The following is an 18,980-nucleotide window of genomic DNA, read 5'->3' as shown; positions in this document are numbered from 1 at the left end:
GTAGGAAAGCCGTTGTGAGACGTGCTGTGTGAGGCCTGGCGTTGTCATGTTGGAACACTGCGTTGGCGTTGGCCATAACTGGAACGATGTGTGGCCGGAGGATCTGGTCAATGTAGCCCTGTGCATTCAGGTTGCCCTGCACGTGGACCAGGTCAGTTCTGCCAGTGTGTGAGATGGCTGCCCACACCATGACACTACCCCCGCCGAATCTGTTCACTTCCTGCACGCAGTTTGCCGCATAACGTTCACCACGACGCCTATACACGCGACATCTTCCATCATGACGTCGGAGCAGAAATCGGGACTCGTCACTGAACCACACCTGTCTCCATCGCAGTTGAGGCCATTGTCGATGAATCTGGCACCACTGCAGTCGGAGTCGACGGTGTTGTGGTGTTAAGATGACACCTCGAACTGGACGACTGGCACGAATTCCTACCTCACGTAGGCAGTTCCGTACGGTCTGGTCGGATATCCTGCGCAAACCTGGTATTGCTGCGGCTGTGGAGGTGGCAGTAGTCAATCGTTCCCGAAGGTGGCGTACCCGGATGTAGCGGTCCTGCCCGGGGGTAGTGACCCGTGGTCGACCGGATCTAGGGAGGTCACGTGTTGATCCATGTTGCTGGTAACGGTCCCACAGTCTGGAGATGGTGCTTGGGGACACATGGAATGCCCTGGCAACGGCCGTTCTGGATTCGCCTGCGTCTAGTCGGCCGATGGCATTGTTTCTCTGCGGTTCACTGAGACGTGGCATGTCCTGGATTGTCAACTGTCGGCCAGATACAGAGGCCAGGCAAGCGAACACCCTGCACTTTTATATTGTCGGTGTTCATGTTGCACGTGCAGACAACGCACGTGCAGTGGTGACATGGTTTGCACGTGGCTTCGTTTTTGCGAATATTTACATTTTGGAACTTTATTGTACAGTAGCTGCGTTTTATCGAATGTAACCGTGGGAATGTGTTTGGGACATGCAATGACCTTATATTCACAAAGCATGAACCGGTAGGAAACATAAAATCGGAGTTATAACCCATTTGAACCCTTTTGCGTTTCTTTTTTTGAAGAGTATATATCCCTCATTCAAATTAACAACCCTGCAATTAAGACATGCAGAAAATATAACTGCCTCCCCTGAGTGCTGGCAAGTAATTTTCATATGTCATTCTATGTATGAGTTTTTGAATGGTCTATATATATATAAAAATAAATGAATAAATTGCATTATATAGCTAGTAAAATACTGGTAGTTTAAAGTTTGAATAAAATCATTATTTTCCAGTTTTTTTCAACTCTTAGTTGTGTGTATGCAGTTGGAGATAATGTGAATAACAGGTGTGAGGAGTAATATTAAACCATGATGTTGTTGTTTTAGAGATGAGCTGCCTAGCTTGTTGATGCTGCCAGTTGCCATATTGAATGCAAAGACTTCACAAGAGTTGTCTGCCCTTTCTATGCTAGGACAAGGTAAATTAACCTGTTAATGAATCTGTTTTAATGGAAAATTTAAACACATGTACTCTGTTTGCACTTTATTCATTGTGTAAATCTGTTTAAAATTTTGGAATGGATTGGAATTAGAAATTATTGAAAAGAATTGAAAATACAAACATAACTTCATTAATAACTAACTAAAGTTATACATGAAACATTACTTTAAACCACAAAAATAGTCACTAATATTCCTGAGCTGTTCAGTGTTAATTTTTTTAGTCCTGTTTGTCAGTCTTTCATTCCATCTGTTAAAAGTGACAATTTTCATTGACTTACTTTTATTACATGTACCAGTTTACTTCCTCTGTGACAGGCTTTGTTCCAGTCATTTAGTTCTTGGCTTCCTGTTTATATGACCGGCCTTGGTGGCGTCGTGGTACTGGGTTTGGATCCCAGTTGAGGCATGGGATTTTTAATCCAGATACCGACTCCAAACCCTGAGTGAGTGCTCTGCAAGGCTCAATGGGTAGGTGTAAACCACTTGCACTGACTAGTGATCCATAACTGGTTCAACAAAGGCCATGGTTTGTGCTATCCTGCCTGTTGGAAGTGCAAATAAAAGATCCCTTGCTGCCTGTCGTAAAAGAGTAGCCTATTTGGTGACAGTGGGTTTCCTCTAAAAAACAGTGTCAGAATGACCATATGTTTGACGTCCAATAGCCGATGATAAGATAAAAAATCAATGTGCTCTAGTGGCGTCATTAAATAAAACAAACTTCTTCTTTTTCCTGTTTATATGTGGTCATCTATTTGTATCTATATGTAGTCTCCAACATGCACACTAGCATTAATTTAATATTTGATTTAATTATCATTAACCTATTTAGATAATTAAGATGTGTTATGGAAATATTAAGTTTTTTCCGTAAAAACTTTAACACTGTCATTACAGCATATTTATTTTTATTTTTATTTTTTATATTATTCCAGATTTCTGGTTGTCAAAAGTATCTCACTGTAAAATGTCAGACGTGTCTTGTGGAGCTCGTCTTCAGAAGTCATCCAGCGAGCCAATAAACATCACCGTTCCATCACTTGACAAACAACCACCGCTTGACAGGGTCAACTCCGTCACTTCTCAGTCTCTCAATGATTTCTCGAAATTCATGAAAAAGCGTATCACCACACAGCGATCACTGGAGGGCCCCGAGCTACCTCCTAGGACTCACACTCAGATTAAACTTGTGCAGAGTGACAATGCTAAAGTAGTTTCACATAAATTTGATGAATCGGATCACAGGAGACATGCTATGGGTCTTGTCAATGGAGATCAGCAAGTTCCAGAGCCGGGGGAAGTCGTGTCTCGACACACATTGAAGGGATACAAAGAACAAGTGGATTTAAGGTCTCAGACTCACCCGAGAGTGTCGGAAAGAGGCAAATCTTCTCTTCATTATACAACATCTTTGGATTTGTTACACATCCCGGAACAGAGTTATTTTCGAAGTGATCTGTCGGACAAGATGAGTGATTATGAGGATATTTGGAAAAATAATTTGAGCGAAACAGAAAGCAATAATAAAAATAATGTCACGTGCAATATATCAACCCAGACGACGAACAGTCCTGGGCCATTTATTCCAACAGTGCATAATGATATACGACACTCTGTTCTATCTCCTCTGGAAGAAGAACACCTTCCAAAATGCAATATTCACAAAGCAATAGCCATGGGAACAGTTACTACACAAAACGATCAAAAACATGCTCTGTCTGAAGAGAATTTCAGAACAAAGCAGAGTGAAAAGTATGCACTGGCTGTAGAGACAGTGAGAGCACATCATGATCAAAGCTCGGCCTCGGTGACAGCAACAAGTGAGCACAGAGTCCTTCAAAGCCAGGAATACACTTCAACAATGCAAATAAATCCACAAACAGCTTCCACTTCCATTCCTCTTTCACAGAACTTAAACTCTGCTCCAAAAACCAAACCGCCACCATTGCCAAGGTTGTCGAGGATAAAATCATCCTCAACATCATCATTATCGACAACAGCATCTCCGGTTTACGCTGAACCGGCTGATGCAGTTGATTTTAAAGGATCAAAGGGTCAGGCCATTAGTGTGAGGATCAGGAGGTGCTCAGCACCATCTGCCCCTGTTAAACTCCAAGAACAGTGGAAGCAGATGGACTGTCAGAAGTCAAAGCCGTCAGAGTGTCAGATAGCCAAGAAGACCAGACTGGACACCATTTTCTCACCACGAATGCTGCAGGAGCATGTTGAAGTAAGCCAGCATGGTGATACAGTGTTCTCGTTTGAAGGAAGACTTCGAAATCGTCCCCCTTTAGCTGAGACGTTTGCTCATAGGAAAGTTGTGCAGAGAAGTCAGAGTCTGAAAGTGGCAGTTGAGAGAAAAACCAAACTTTCTCGACAAAAAAGTTGGCGTGAAAGGTTTTCAAAACTTAAGTTAGATGGTGCTCAGAATGCTGTGGGTGGTGATGGTAATCGCCTTAAGACTATTGAAGATCTAAATGCCCAAGAACTTTGTAAACTAGACGATGCATTGTTTTCTCTTGAGGATCTGGAAAAAAACGGTGATGATATTCAGAGTCCAACACTGAGTAAATTTCCTGTTTATAAAAAGAAACTTCCAACAGACACAGGAAATAGAGCATCATGCTTTTCCGAGTCGTCCACAGTGCAGGATATGATTTCATGTGCTTTACCAGACCTGACCATCAGACCTATGATCCCTCAAACATTGGCTAACGTGAAGCGGGTGTCGGAGTATGACAATTTGTTAAACCTTTATGCCCCACCTTCTGCCGCTAGTAGTGTAGGGACTGTGTTCTGCAAGCCATGGGATAACCAACCGTGGGCAAAACTGCTGCCTGCAGGCGATACAGAGCTACAAAAAGATATGAGTGCTAACGACAGGGTAAAGTTGTGGCAGACAGCAAATACAGACCCTCACGACGGACAGTCTTTAGCTGCTTCAGACACTGATGTAGAAGCAGTACGAACATCTTCCATTATTGATGAATCTGATGGTGCTCCTGTTTTTCATAATATTACCAATCATAACGTAGAATCAGCTCATGATCTTTCAGAACATCATTCCAGAGATAATACTCAGTCTTGTCAATTAAATCACAAGTCTGCTGAGCAGACAGACAGTTTTCGTTCTGTTGGTGGATCTCGGTTTTATAACGTACGAAGCAGTGATTCCACCACGGGTTTCAATTGCTTAGATGATAGATTAAATGATGATACACAAAATCATCAGTTCTTGGATGAAGAAGCAGTGTTTAGTGATGACAATAGTTTGATTCTGAATGCTGAACTGAAGGATCGAATGAGACCTATTGTTTGTGAGTATTACTTAAAATATTTATAATAACAAAAAATTTATTTGCTAAAAAAATATATTATATTAAACGACCAGATACTGCAAATACAACAGATATTTTCCTGTTGAAGTCTATTTGTATTTTAATAGCATCCCATTGTTTACAGAGCAGGATGTAGCTCAGTGATAATTTGCTTACCTGAGGTCCCAGATTGTGCCTCTGGCTATTCAGAGACGGGATCTGGGACAGACATGCTCGAAACCTCAGTGGTATAAGAGCATGTAAAAATATATTGCACTCGCTCACCTGAGATGCAGTAAATCTGAGGATGGTTTGTCTCAGTGCTTCACAATACCCTGTTTTGGACACATTTCCTAAAAAACCTAGGTGTCCAGGACAGATATGGTTGAACCTTCCGTAGATGTAGGCATGTGACAGATGGTTGGTTGGTTGAATAATGTGATGGGGTGCTGTTAAAAATTGCTTTGCCCTCATTTGTTTGAAAATCTGTAATACATTGACATTGGATTTGTAGCCTTCATTTAGACTTTTAATGAATTGGATGAAAACCATCAAAAAACATAATTTGTTAGCTACAATGCCATGTCTTTAGATTGAATCAAAATCATAGCAATAAATTCTATATCCAAAATAAGGATTCCCAGTCTGGAGCTCCACGCGGTAAGACGTATTTGTTTCGCGTGTGCACACTGCACGTGCTTTCGTGTGCTCGACTTCATTTCGTTGTTTTTGTCAGCGAAATGAAGTTTTGTACTGGGATGTATGCGGCCATTGGAACTGATTGAACGCTGGAGCGCTTCTCGTTTCGACAGCCTGCACCACCAGGTTGGATTCTTTTTTAGCGAGATTCCTTGCCTCCACGTCATTTCTCCGTCTGACTGTCGACTTGTTTTTTTTCGTGACTCGTATGACGGCAATTCTGCAGAACGTCACGGTTGTTCACGTTTAGTCTCTACATGTCCGAGCCTGTCATAGCAGCACTGGAAGATTGACCGCCCCACTCTAAGAAGAAATAGGAAGCGGGGTCGGCCCCTACTACTCTTTTTCTAGACTTTACCTTGCTTTATAGTGATACCATCTCGTATCCTCCGAAGTCGGGCCCGTCCGCACCACTATACCAAACCATGACGACTGGACTATACCCTAGTCTGATACTCTCTCTCTCGTTCAGACGGATCCGGCTTCTCAAGATCTGTATTTCAGCACAGCACTACACCTTCAACGTCTATCGACTGTCAATCTAGGGGTTTTCTTGACGGGATGCAACCCATCTCGTCCCTTTAAGCTGTGCACCCAAACGGCCTTAACGAGGCCACTCGTGTGGACATATCAATCGGACTTTAAACTTTTAGATCTGCGTTCAAAATTTTATATCGAAATTACTTCTTTTTTTAAAAATATTATTAAATTGTCCGATCCTCTCTTCTTTCTCTTATTTAATTTTGGACTGTCCTTCTAAAATGCTCCAAATTATATAAATATTCTTTTTATTTTTGGTTTGTAACCTTTTTATTTTTTTTATTTATTCTATTAACTTTTTAACTAATTGCTATTTTCAAACTTCTGCCGATTTTCAACCCCTCCCCCACCCCTTCCCCCCTTCCATCCCGAGTCAGGCCACCGATCTTATCGGAGGTCGGACTCGGGATGGGCGTGTTCGAAACCCTAGTGGTATATGGGCACGTTAAACTAGTTATCATCATCACCAAAATAAGCATGCTTAAAATACATGGTTTAGGTCACAAAAAATTAACTAAACCAATTAACAGTAAAATAAATGAAATATTAAACTCTAAATAGCTTAAGCAGACTTCAGATGCATTTCTAAATATAAATACACTTAACTAATAAGGGCCTAGTCAGCTCTCTATAAGCACAAGTGTTATCCATATTATTGTACTTAGAAAAGAACTCTTTAGGGGTGGGACTTAGCCCAGTAGTAGCCTGATGCATGGTCGGTGTAGGATCGATCCTTGTCAGTGAGCCCATTGGACTATTTGTCATCCCAGCAGTGCACCATGACTGATATATTAAAGGCTGTGGTATGTGCTATATTGTCTGTGGGATGGTGCATATAAAAGATCACTAGCTATTAATGGACAAATGTAGTGGGTTTCCTCTCTGAGACAATATGTCAGAATTACCAAATGTTTGACATCCAGTAGTCAGTTATTAATAAATCAATGTGCTCTAGTGGTGTTGTTAAACAAAACAAACTTCTTTTTTTAGAAAAGACCTCATAGTTCTCATAAGTGCATAAGACATGCTTAGCTCGAATGAGAAAAATCTTAGGAAACAAAAAAAGTTTATTTTGTTTAACGACACTACTAGAGCACATTAATTAATTATTCATCGGCTATTGGATGTAAAACATTTGGTAATTCTGGCTCGTAGTCATTAAAGGAAACTCTAATGCAGCAAGGAATCTTTTATTTGCACTTTCCCACAAACAGGAAAGCACACATACCATGGTTTTTGACCAGTCATGGTGCACTGGCTGGAATGAGAAAAAACAACAATCAGTTGAATGGATCCACTGAGGTGGTTCGATCGTGCGATGCAAGCACCTTAAGTGAGCACTCAATCGACTGAGCTAAGTCCTGCCCCCCCCCCCCCCCCCCCAAAGAAACAAATGCTTACAAATATATGTTCTGTAGGAAACAGCATCACAATGTCCTGTAGTTATTTAACTATTTCAAGAATACTTACAAAATTATTGTTATTTGTTCATATATCAAAATATGTTTTTTTTAATAATTGTTTTCCATTTCAGCTCACTCGTCAACACTGCCCCACTCCAGTAACAGTCCTGGCGCCAAAATTAAGGACTATATTTGCAGGTAAAACTAAAAAGGCTATACCTGGTAATTACATGGGATAATATTTTAAAACTGTAGGTAACCAAAGTTGGTTTACGTGATGTTTACCTAGATAAAAGATTGTTGAGTTAGTGTTGTCAAATTATATTTGCTTGATCCAATTAATTATCTAAAAAATTTGCATTGAAATTAGTTATCATCTAAAATTTGCATCTTTGTAACAAATACACAAACAAAATGGTAGAGTGAAATATTGTGTGCCGATTACACATGTACTGATGTATAGAAATTCTTCATTATAAAGCTTCAAAGGCATATTGTCACAGACCACTGACCTATTACATAGACAACAAAGTATCACTTAAAAATATATATATTTGATTTGTCCCTAAATGTACTTTATTCAACCATCTACGTAACCACCATACTCAACTTATTAATGATATTTTGTAAAAATAATTGAATTATGGCAATGGTCTATAATTAAAAAACTAACATTACTGAGAGGGTTGGCATGGATTTCACTCCACAATGGTGTAGTTAAAGTGATGCAATAGCTAGATTTGGTCTGTAAACATTAATGTAATTTTGATTTATTATTCAATTTTAGAGAAATAAGGTCCTTAAATATGTGACAGTATGCCTTTAAATGCCATAAATTTTCTCTTGCTTAAAAAAAAAAAAGACAAGGAAAATCCATAAACAAAACAATAGCTAAAATATATTTTATGATTTTATTTTTGTGCCTTCGATATATAATTCAAGAAAAATCTAAAATGTATTTGTTAATAATTTTTCAAAGGAACCTTAGTTTCTCTATCCAGTACAAGAGTTGTGCAAAGAATGAGAATTATATATATTTTTATAAGTGTTGATTATTATTTTACTGGTTTAATTTAGCTTGTCGGGAGAAGGAATACAAATAAGAATAAACAAACTTAAACAGCCTTGGTGACACAAGCATTCTGTGACTTGGAGAAACACTCATGGGTGGGGTGAGGACGACCAGTCAAATTACCAGATGGTGCATGCAACCATACCTATTTACTAAACACTGCTCAAGGCCCCGTTCCATGAAGCGATATGAGCCATAAGATCAACTTAAGTACATAGGGTAGCTATGCGCTTACGGTAATCTTAGGGCTAAGATCGCTTAGTGTAACAGGGCCCTGGTAGCTTTCTTACATAATTTTGAATTGTAACAGGATTTGTGGTGTTCTTTATGCTAAGAATTTCGCTTTAATTAAAAGGTTGTCACAAGACCGCAGCACAACATTTGGCAGTACAATTGAGAACTTCATCCAGTGTACCTTGGACAGTCAGGAAACAAACCCACATACTGTTATGAGAAATGTAAGTACCCCAGTGTGCCTTGTCAAGCAAATTTAAACGATTCAGTTTATTTACATAAGTCTTTCATTGATATGGGCTGTTCAGTTTTTAACATTTTCTTGAAGGTACAAGTTTACCATACTGGGTTGGGGGGGGGGGGGGGGGGCTATGTACACCTTCCACTCTTCTAAAAGCGAATGTGTTAAAGGTGCAGACCCTAGATTCAGCCTGTAAAAAATATTAATCTATAAACCTGTGACACATCTGTATAAAGTTACAATAAAGTGAAACGAGAGTCTGTGGTGTTAAAAATGGACTAATGCTCATCTCTATAACGGTTACATTTATAAGAGGTACAGTGTGTTTTTAGAATTATGGAAAATGCATTTTGCAGTTTTACAAACACCAGGATGACTAGAAACACTTCAGATGTATGGAAATGGATAATCTAAACAACAATATGCAAGTAATGTCTGATTCCAGTTACAAAAATGGATCTAATAGTGAAACATTAAGTTTGTAAGGAATATTAATTAAAGCCCAACAAAGCTGTCATACCTTAGTCACAGAGTTTCTTGACAAAACTGACACTTTTCAGTCCACTGCCCAATCAGCAACTCTTCATAAACTATAGTTACAGTTCCACCAATCAGTGAACTTTAGGTCCATCCATTAGCAATTCCAACCAGCCTTGATGGTGTTATGGTTAAGCCATCAGACATAAGGCTGGTAGGTACTGGGTTCGCAGCCTGGTACTGGTCCTATCCAGAGCAATTCCAGTAGAACAAAGACTGAGCCACTAGGCCATGACATATGTTTAACCCTTGTCATAAATGTAATTAAAAATGTGTTTAATTGTTAATTTAAGAAGCATACACTGCCATTAACCCACTCCCTCAATTTACTTCTGAACATCCCCTAACATCTTTCTTAAAAATAATAAACTTCATACACTGAAAGAATAACAGGTTCACTATGATAACTGTCATCGGTACAATTTTACAAAAAAACATTGTTTCGTTCCAGGTACGGCAGTTCATGACTGGAATTAAGAACTACCTAGTGAAGCATGGAGAAGGACAGTTGGAGGACTTAATTGAAAGAGAAAGAAAAAATGTACGTATTTTGGATACAGCTGCTGTTTTTGTACACTAACAAATCTGTAGACTTAGCCATTAAAAGGACCGGTGACCTTTGCCATACATCAGTGTTTCTGAAGTCCTTTTCAGACAGGTGGTTGTTATACAAGGTTCTGTTTATAACAGTTTTCTACAATCCATCATGATTTACATAACAAACATTTGAATGTAAATGCTATCACTATATTTGTATTTGACAAGTATTGGGGTAGGAAGAATAAAGTCTGTGAATGGCTACATTGTCTTGATTTGAGAAGGGAATATAATTTGTATCAAGTCATTCAATCCATCGTATCTTATCTCCAGATATATACAGGTATATGATTAACATGTGCACATGTATGACTGGACCAGCCTTGAAATTGGTGGCTTGGTGAAGCTATATTAGAGCTTGAGCTTGAACTGTATTTACGTGCTCATGTACCACAAAGGTTTCAAGCACGCCCATATAGTGAATAGAATACTGCAGAACTTTTACATTGGATTGGATGTCTAGCATAAAATGTATGTTTCCAGCTTGGTGCTAGCGAGATCCTGAACATCGATGCACTCATAGAAGGAGCTCTACATGTGTGTGTCATTCGCCCAGTCAAACATCACATCTACCGGCTTTTTGTTGAAGATCACAACAAGTAAGTTCAGCAGTTTAATTATATTTATATAGATTATACATTTGCTAGAAGTGAATAATATGTCACAGTTAGGAACTATAGTGGGCCATGATTTATGAACTCTCATCCAGAAGTGATTTCAGAATTGATAGCCACTTAACAGACTACCTTAAAGTTTGTAAACTTCTTAGTAACCCTTAATCAGTAAAAATTGTCATGTTTTGATTGGGTGACTGCCAATTTTCAACCCTGAATGTTAAGTAATCTATGAGTGATTCAGTCACATCAAGTGAATTTTTAATATTGACATAATTAGCATGATTATTGTTTTTGGATGTTGGCAGAATGATTAAATAACTGCTGCTTGTCCAGATCATCTGTTGGTTTTTTTGGTTGATTAACAGTCTATTTATATGCCTTCAGTTTACTGTTGTACAAGCAGATACTATGAATAGCATTCTATAAATATGAATTACCACTACTGTTGGTTATATTATTATGCATGTTTTACAGAAATGGCAACTTGCAATTAATGGTGAGAAACATAAAGTATGCACGATCAAAAACTCCTCAAGACATTGGAATAAAGGTGAGAATGATGTAGTTTTGCTATAAGCTAGAATAAGGAAACCCTGAAGTTTACTGACTAATTTATGCAATATTTATTGCAACAGTATGACAGTCATAATTTCTTACTTTTAATTCCAATTGACTGTTTTAAGTAAAATGGGCACTGTCTTGCCTAAAGAGCAGTTTGAAACCAATCAGCTAAGGCTTTACCAAGTTTAAAATGGTGGACGGAACTGGAGAACAAAAAAAGGTACTTTTAAACTAAAGAGGGCACATTCTGTGTTCTACTATGTACGGCCCTGTCAACTAGAATTGGCTTAGTCATTTGAATATGGAACTTGCGTTTCAAACATGGGGGGAAAAATGGTGGTGATCGCGGGGGAAAATGGTGGTGATTTTAGCTACCAAATATGCCAAAGAAAATAATAATGAATTGTGAGCTGAAAGTGCTCGTTTTGCTCAGCTATACACATCTCTGGTGCTTCAATTTTTATTAATCTACACATGGTGAATTTTGTAGATATCATTGTTTATTATTTCTAAAATAAAAGGCATTTATTGTGATTATAGTTTTAACCAACTTCTATTTTTCAGGAGGATGTGGTACCTCCACATGGGTCTGACCTGGAGTTGATCAAGCACTGTCTGGATAAAATGCAGAGGGCATACTCTCCCCTTAAGAAACTGGAAAACCTTCTGGCAGCAACAGCAATTATTTATCGATGTGTCAGTAAACATTCATATAAATCTGTATAGCATTATTAGTCCCCTACACCGGTCCAACCAGAGTGCATTATTGTTTTCATATCTGTCCTTCAATCTGTCTGTCTGTCTGTCTGTCCATCCATCTGTCTCACATATAGTTTTCCAGATGTGTTTTTTTACAATGCTCCAGATAGCTTTATTATATGTCATGTTACAGATCATGGCGATTGTCCAGTTTTTCACAGAGTTATGGGCCTTGAACATAGGAGAGGCAAACATTTGTTGGGCCCAGTAGGGGACATGTATTGCTTTCCCAGTACTCTCAGAATGCTTATTTTAATTATTTTGAATTATAAATATAACCAGTCACTGAATTAATTAAGTGTAACTTGGTATACATTAGGTGCAACATTGTTTAAGCAGTTTTCAAATATGACTATAACAATGTCAGACTGACTCAAAAGGAATTTGTCACCTCAGGGAGTGAACGCTTCTTCCTGGTTCATCTCATTGGTATTCAGTTGTTGCAGTCAGTCTGGGTTATGGGTTGTTTTTGTTTTTAAATGTCTCCCTTGTAATTCATCACCTTGAATAATGAACTCTCCATCCTACTTTATCTCACTTAATATTTAAAAGTCTTAGTCCTTCCATTGTACTTAATATGTTTTTTATTACTATTATTATTACCTTTTTTTTTAATATTCAATAGGTTTAGTCCCTCCATTGTATTTATTTTAGAATTTAACATTACATTTGTTTACATGCTGAATGCTATTTTCAAATCTGTATAGTAGCAGTACAATCAGTTTGAAATGTTCCATTGTGTTGCTATTACAGGGACAGAATAAACACCAAGGTCTCAACAGAGGTCCAGCATCATTAGGAGCTGATGGTATGATTTTTTAATACAGGTTTATAAAACTCACTTGCTGTCCATTCCACTAAACAACTTTCTTTGGGATGGATTACAGGTTTATAAAACTCACCTGCTGTCCATTCCACTAAACAACTTTCTTTGGGATGGATTACAGGTTTATAAAACTCACCTGCTGTCCATTCCACTAAACAACTTTCTTTGGGATGGATTACAGGTTTATAAAACTCACCTGCTGTCCATTCCACTAAACAACTTTCTTTGGGATGGATTACAGGTTTATAAAACTCACCTGCTGTCCATTCCACTAAACAACTTTCTTTGGGATGGATTACAGGTTTATAAAACTCACTTGCTGTCCATTCCACTAAACAACTTTCTTTGGGATGGATTTAATTTTTGTGTCATCATTTTTTGTATTCTTGTTGGACATAGAAAGAACTACCATAAGCTGAATTATTTCAGTAACAGTTGTGAAATTATATTAAAATTATTACTTGATAGAACATTCGAAATGTAATTAAATTATTAGGGAATGGTTGGGTATTTTCTAATTGCCTTCTATCACTACTTAAGTGGAGACCATAAATAAAATATTAAAAACATTTTTGAGACTATATTTGACTAAATAGTATTACAGATATATTTATTTTATTAACTACCAATAAACATAATTTTGTTCTTCTAATCAGTACCAGATCTAACATTATTAATATTTACTTCAGTACCAGATCTAACATTATTAATATTTACTTCAGTACCAGATCTAACATTATTAATATTTACTTCAGTACCAGATCTAACATTATTAATATTTACTTCAGTACCAGATCTAACATTATTAATATTTACTTCAGTACCAGATCTAACATTATTAATATTTACTTCAGTACCAGATCTAACATTATTAATATTTACTTCAGTACCAGATCTAACATTATTAATATTTACTTTAATTTATGTCTTTTTATTTTTACTAGATTTTCTGCCGATGTTAATCTATGTGTTGGTGCACTGTGGCATTGTGTCAGCCGAGATTGAAGCTGATTACATGTGGGGTCTGCTCCACCCAACACTGCTGACTGGAGAGGGAGGCTACTACCTGACCACACTCAGCAGTGCCGTGCTTGTGTTGAAACACTTTCAGGAGACACAACAAACCAAGCTCTCCCAGCACAAGGTTTGTGTGGATTGATTGATTGATTGATTTCAACTTATTTTCATGCTTATATCCAATTAAGGTTCAAGCACGCTGTCCTGGTCACACACCTCAGCTATCTGGGCTGCCTGTCCAGGACAATGGGTTAGTTGTTAGTTTGTTAGTGGTTAGTGAGAGAGAAGAGGGTGTAGTGGCCTTACACCTACCCACTGAGCCCTTAGGAACTTGCTCTGGGATGGAGCCGGTACCGGGCTGCGAACCCTGTACCTACCAGCCTGTAGTCCGATGGCTTAACCACTGCGCCACCGAGGCCGGTTGTGTGGATGTGCTTCAGCTTAGCTTAATAACTGGTTTAACGTGTCCGTATACCACTAGGGTTTCGAACACGCCTATCCCGAGTCCGGCCTCTGATAGAATTGGGGGTCTGACTCGGGATAGGGATAACCTATCAAATATGGTCAATTTTGAAATTTTGAATATTAACACCAAAAGTATAAAAGAGGGGAAAATTGGGGTTAATAAATTTTGACTGCACTCTTAAAGAGAAAAATTAACACTCCTAATCTATATTAATTATTAATATAATATTAATATTAATATAATATAATTTCGGTGCAAATTTAGGTGGGCTGGTCTAAAATTAATAATAATGCTTCATACATCACCAGTGATGTTTTACTCTAGTTTTAATAAAGAATAGAAAATAAGTTGTTGCTGATTACATAAATTTTTATTTTTATTAGTAAAATCTTGCAAGATAAAACTTATTTCACTTGTATATGATTGTTGTAATTTGTTGTACCCATTTGTTAGACACCAGATTGAAAATGTGCTGAGGTGCTGTTCCTTTGATATATGAGAGCGAGCAGTAAATGTCGCATTGACATCATGCTGTATATCCCTATGTTGTCATGATTATCCCAGACTGTTTGAATTATTATTAATTATTAGAGCAATAAATATCCTGTAAAATAGCAATAGAGTCATTAATCCCAGAAAAAGGTTATGTTAAAGCCAAATATTTTAATAGATCGAAAAGTTTTATTTTTATTATTACTGGGTTTTTTTAAAATATCAATAATATGCTACACTGAAAATGCTTGAAACAATAGATATAATTATTAATGGTATTTATGTTAAAAAAAAAGCAAACCAAGGTTGATGAAGAAGTCCATGATTATTACCGAAACTATCAAACAAAACAATTCATTTTATAAAGTCTAAAATTCATTATGCTTGAGTGTTTGGGCTTTACTACTACAATTCACCAAATAAAAGCCATCAGTTCATTTAAGATCCTAAATTCATTTGTTTTAATATTTGTTTAATGTTTTCTTTCTTCAGGGTCGTCTTCCTTCAGTGAGTGACATGCAAGGTTTCTTGAAAATCGCCATCCCCGATGAAGTGCGAGACAGTATCATTTGGAAAACACTTCCTGTTCGTCCAAACATGACAACAAAAGATGTCTGTAAGAGACTTTTTAAAAAACTCTTAAAATGCTTAAGTGCATTTTATTATTTATTTTTAAAATATTTTTAGAAGAAAAAACTACATTTAAATGTATATGAATACTTTCTTTAAAACTTTTTTTTAATGGAACAGGTATTACAAATGTCTTTGTTGCACCCATGGAAAACATTTTATTACAAAAAGAAATGTTATGGAATATTTAAATTATTGCTCACAAGTTCAAGATCACAACTTCACAAGACTATAGTTTGTTCCTCCTTGTAAATGGTGAAGGTATTTGTCTTTTGTTTTCTTTTTTTTTCTTTTTTTTTTCTTTCTTTTCTTTTTTGTCTAGTATACACATGACCTCAGTTTGGATGAATATCAGTATAAGCTGATAAATGTTGTTAAAGTTCTAAAGTTAAGCTTTTGGGTTTTAATCATATATAACTGAAAAGAGTGTGATTGTTGCTTTTGTTACAATTTATCTCCATCACTATTATAACAGAAAAAAATAATGAACTTGACTTGTTTAGTTTTACTGATATTATACATTCATCACAACATAACGTCATCCCATTGGTCCAGTACTAGCAATGGGAGTTTGTTCAATTCTTGATGAACGTAAAAAGTACGTCGTCAGGGAACGTCATATCTGATGACGTCATTTTATATGGGCAAGTTATCTTGTTGAGCATTATTGTTTATGGACCAAAAGTAATTCAAAATAAAGTATGAAGTTTAGCGTTATTATTAGCAAGTATGGATCAGATTTAATTATAAGTATTGTCTGTCATTTCTTTTACATTTAACAGAAGAAATAATCCGCAAACTTATGTCAGAGCGGCTTTACCGATTGACATAGTATGTGGATGAATTTTTTTCGTTCATACCCTGATGAACATAAAAGAAATAAAAGACAATCCTTAAATATTTTTGAAAATGAAAAATGCATTAATATGACAAGCTAGTTTTATAATTAATACCATTTGATTTCTATACTGATTCTACTGAAAAATTATCAGAATAGAATAAATAAAAAAGTGATTACATTTACTTTATGAATCCTTCATTACCCATTCAACTAGTAAGTAAATATTTCTTTTAACTGATAATACTGGTGTTGTTTCAGAGACCCAGCTAGCTGATGGTTTATGTCCACAGATGATCAAAGGGGAATACATCGCATCTGGTGCTGATGTCGTTTTTGCCTACAAGAGAATGGCTGCCAACATTGCATGGCCAACAAACATGTCACAGTCTTCTGGTATAGTCATGTATTTATTCTCAACAATCGTTCCAGCCAGTGCACCACGACTGGTATATCAAAGGCCGTGGTATGTACTACCCTGTCTGTGGGATGGTGCATATAAAAGATCCCTTGCTGCTAATCGGAAAGAGTAGCCCACAAAGTGGCGACAGCGGGTTTCCTCTCTCAATATCTGTGTGGTCCTTAGCCATATGTCTGACACCATATAACCATAAATAAAATGTGTTCAGTGCGTCGTTAAATAAAACATGTCTTTCTTTATTTTCAACAAAGGCTTGTGACATTAGGTTTTGCTTACTGGGTGTGCTAACAAGGGTGTGCTAACAAGGGTGGATCTAGTTTGCTTTATTTGGGATTGTCATTATGAATCAGAGCGTAAATGAGTAATAACATGGTAGAAATTGTCATTATGAAAAGTAGTCATATTAAATTGTATTTTGTTAAAGGGAGATAATTCTTCATGACTTAATATTCAGATATTTTATTGCCTTAATTTGTTAGTTTAAAAGGAAAGGAATATTTATGTAATGACATCCCTGCATTTCAAGTTAGGAATGCAGCTTTGCCGAGTATTCTTCACTTTGGTATTCTTGTATTACACAAGGTTTAAACAATATTTATTTCTTCAAATCAAATACAGCAGTTCGGATTGGCAAAATTTGATATCAGTAAGCAGATTTTTAACTGAATAACTGCTGTAGGAATCTCTGCTGGTGTAGAATCTAGGGTTGTCTGTTTTATAAAAATAAATCATGGAATGCATCAGTTTCATAAATTAAGGTAGTTTTAAAAAATATTTACAAATGATCAATTAAAAGTCTAGCCATCATTTATTGTGAAGTGCAAAAAGTAGTTTTAAGAATTATTCTTGTTCAACAGTATATGTCACACAATACAATGAATTAATAGGTAACTCTTACCCAAGTAGTTTTGTGTTACTGTAGTCACGGATTGTGTCAAATAATTGTCTATCCTGAGTGGTTATTTATTTCATTGTTTTTCTCTTTCAGACAGGTAGCAGCATGGAAAAGAAATTTGTGTGAAGACCTTCTGCAAACAAACGTCTTTCTACATCATATCAGCAAAGTGTAAATAAACTGACCATTATGATATAAAGTGGACTCTGTTGACAAACCCATGTGATACTGACAAATTATTCTACTTTTGGCTAAAGTGCTAACAAAAAGGGCCGAATTTACAAAGCCTGTCTTACACGCATCTAACTCTGTGCATCTACAATGTCTAAACACCTGCTTTTAACAAAAACAGGCTTCAGATATTCGGCCCTAAGTTTTTTCTATTTTTAGTAGTGTTTTTAGGTACGCTTTATTACTGGACTGAAATCAGTCTGGTTCAAGGAGGATTGTTTTAATTAGACTGATGTCAGTACAGCCAGTGTAATTTATAGGTGCAGAAACAGTATGGATTTATCCCATTGCATGTATGTGCGTTTACTTTTGGAATATTTTTACATGTAATGTGATACCAAACAGTTGAAGACAACCATCACTTGTTATATTTTGTTTTGTTTTTCATCTCCAAAGCCATGGAAGAAATTTTGTGCAAATGTTCCACAAGTTTTTACATATATTGTAGTTTAGACATACACATATGTGACATATCAGTGATATTTCGTTTTAGAGAAATATTCTTTTTAAGCTTATGAAAGTGGTTTGAGTACAGTACATGAGGATGTTGATTTGATCAAGTCTAGAAGAGTTTACTTCATACCAGAGAGACTCTAACAGTGACAGATGTTTGAGTAGGTGTACAGCAGATACACAGTTGTAATTGATATGAATTATTTAGCTTCTTTTATTGTTGAATTTGATATTGCCACAAAATAAATTAGAGTTACACAAGCATAATATTTTTTTCTAATACACTGTCGAGTATCTACCTCTGCTTTTTTTTCTGTCTTGAATTTAGACAATCTAACATGTACTGCCATCCTAACATAGAATACAGTTTGTGTCCAGCCTGTATTGAAAAAGAAATCAAATTGATATTTTTGACATTTGAAAGCAAACAAATGCAATGTGCATTTATTTATAAGTGTTTCCATGTTCTTGGATTTGAAATACTTAAAATGAGTTTATAAATAGAGAATGCTGCACAAATAGGATTAGGTCCCATTTATCTCTAGAGTTGTTTGAAAACATATTTAATGAGTGAAAGCGAGTTGATTACATTTTTATACAACAAGATAAATGGTACCTAACGGATACAACTGTAATATTGTATTT

General features: G+C 36.6%; 1 protein-coding gene across 1 annotated transcript in view; it reads left to right on the top strand.

Moving 5' to 3' along the window:
• LOC121370362 overlaps positions 1–17,864 on the top strand; it is a 72,299-nt gene extending 54,435 nt beyond the window's left edge. Inside the window, exons 8-21 of the mRNA XM_041495526.1 lie at positions 1,376–1,467; positions 2,425–4,806; positions 7,580–7,646; positions 8,876–8,978; positions 9,984–10,073; positions 10,613–10,728; positions 11,221–11,296; positions 11,872–12,003; positions 12,820–12,874; positions 13,837–14,036; positions 15,360–15,487; positions 15,688–15,758; positions 16,597–16,731; positions 17,745–17,864. Coding sequence (XP_041351460.1) covers positions 1,376–1,467; positions 2,425–4,806; positions 7,580–7,646; positions 8,876–8,978; positions 9,984–10,073; positions 10,613–10,728; positions 11,221–11,296; positions 11,872–12,003; positions 12,820–12,874; positions 13,837–14,036; positions 15,360–15,487; positions 15,688–15,758; positions 16,597–16,731; positions 17,745–17,752 — 3,655 coding nt within the window. The 3' untranslated portion in view covers positions 17,753–17,864. The remainder of the gene's footprint in view (positions 1–1,375; positions 1,468–2,424; positions 4,807–7,579; positions 7,647–8,875; positions 8,979–9,983; positions 10,074–10,612; positions 10,729–11,220; positions 11,297–11,871; positions 12,004–12,819; positions 12,875–13,836; positions 14,037–15,359; positions 15,488–15,687; positions 15,759–16,596; positions 16,732–17,744) is intronic.
• The last annotated feature ends 1,116 nt before the right edge of the window (positions 17,865–18,980 follow it).

The sequence above is a fragment of the Gigantopelta aegis genome, chromosome 4 (genome assembly GCF_016097555.1).
Source record: "Gigantopelta aegis isolate Gae_Host chromosome 4, Gae_host_genome, whole genome shotgun sequence".
In the NCBI taxonomy this organism is placed as follows: domain Eukaryota; kingdom Metazoa; phylum Mollusca; class Gastropoda; order Neomphalida; family Peltospiridae; genus Gigantopelta; species Gigantopelta aegis.
Note: the sequence above shows the minus strand (reverse complement) of the source record. Positions and strands in the feature narration are given on the sequence as shown.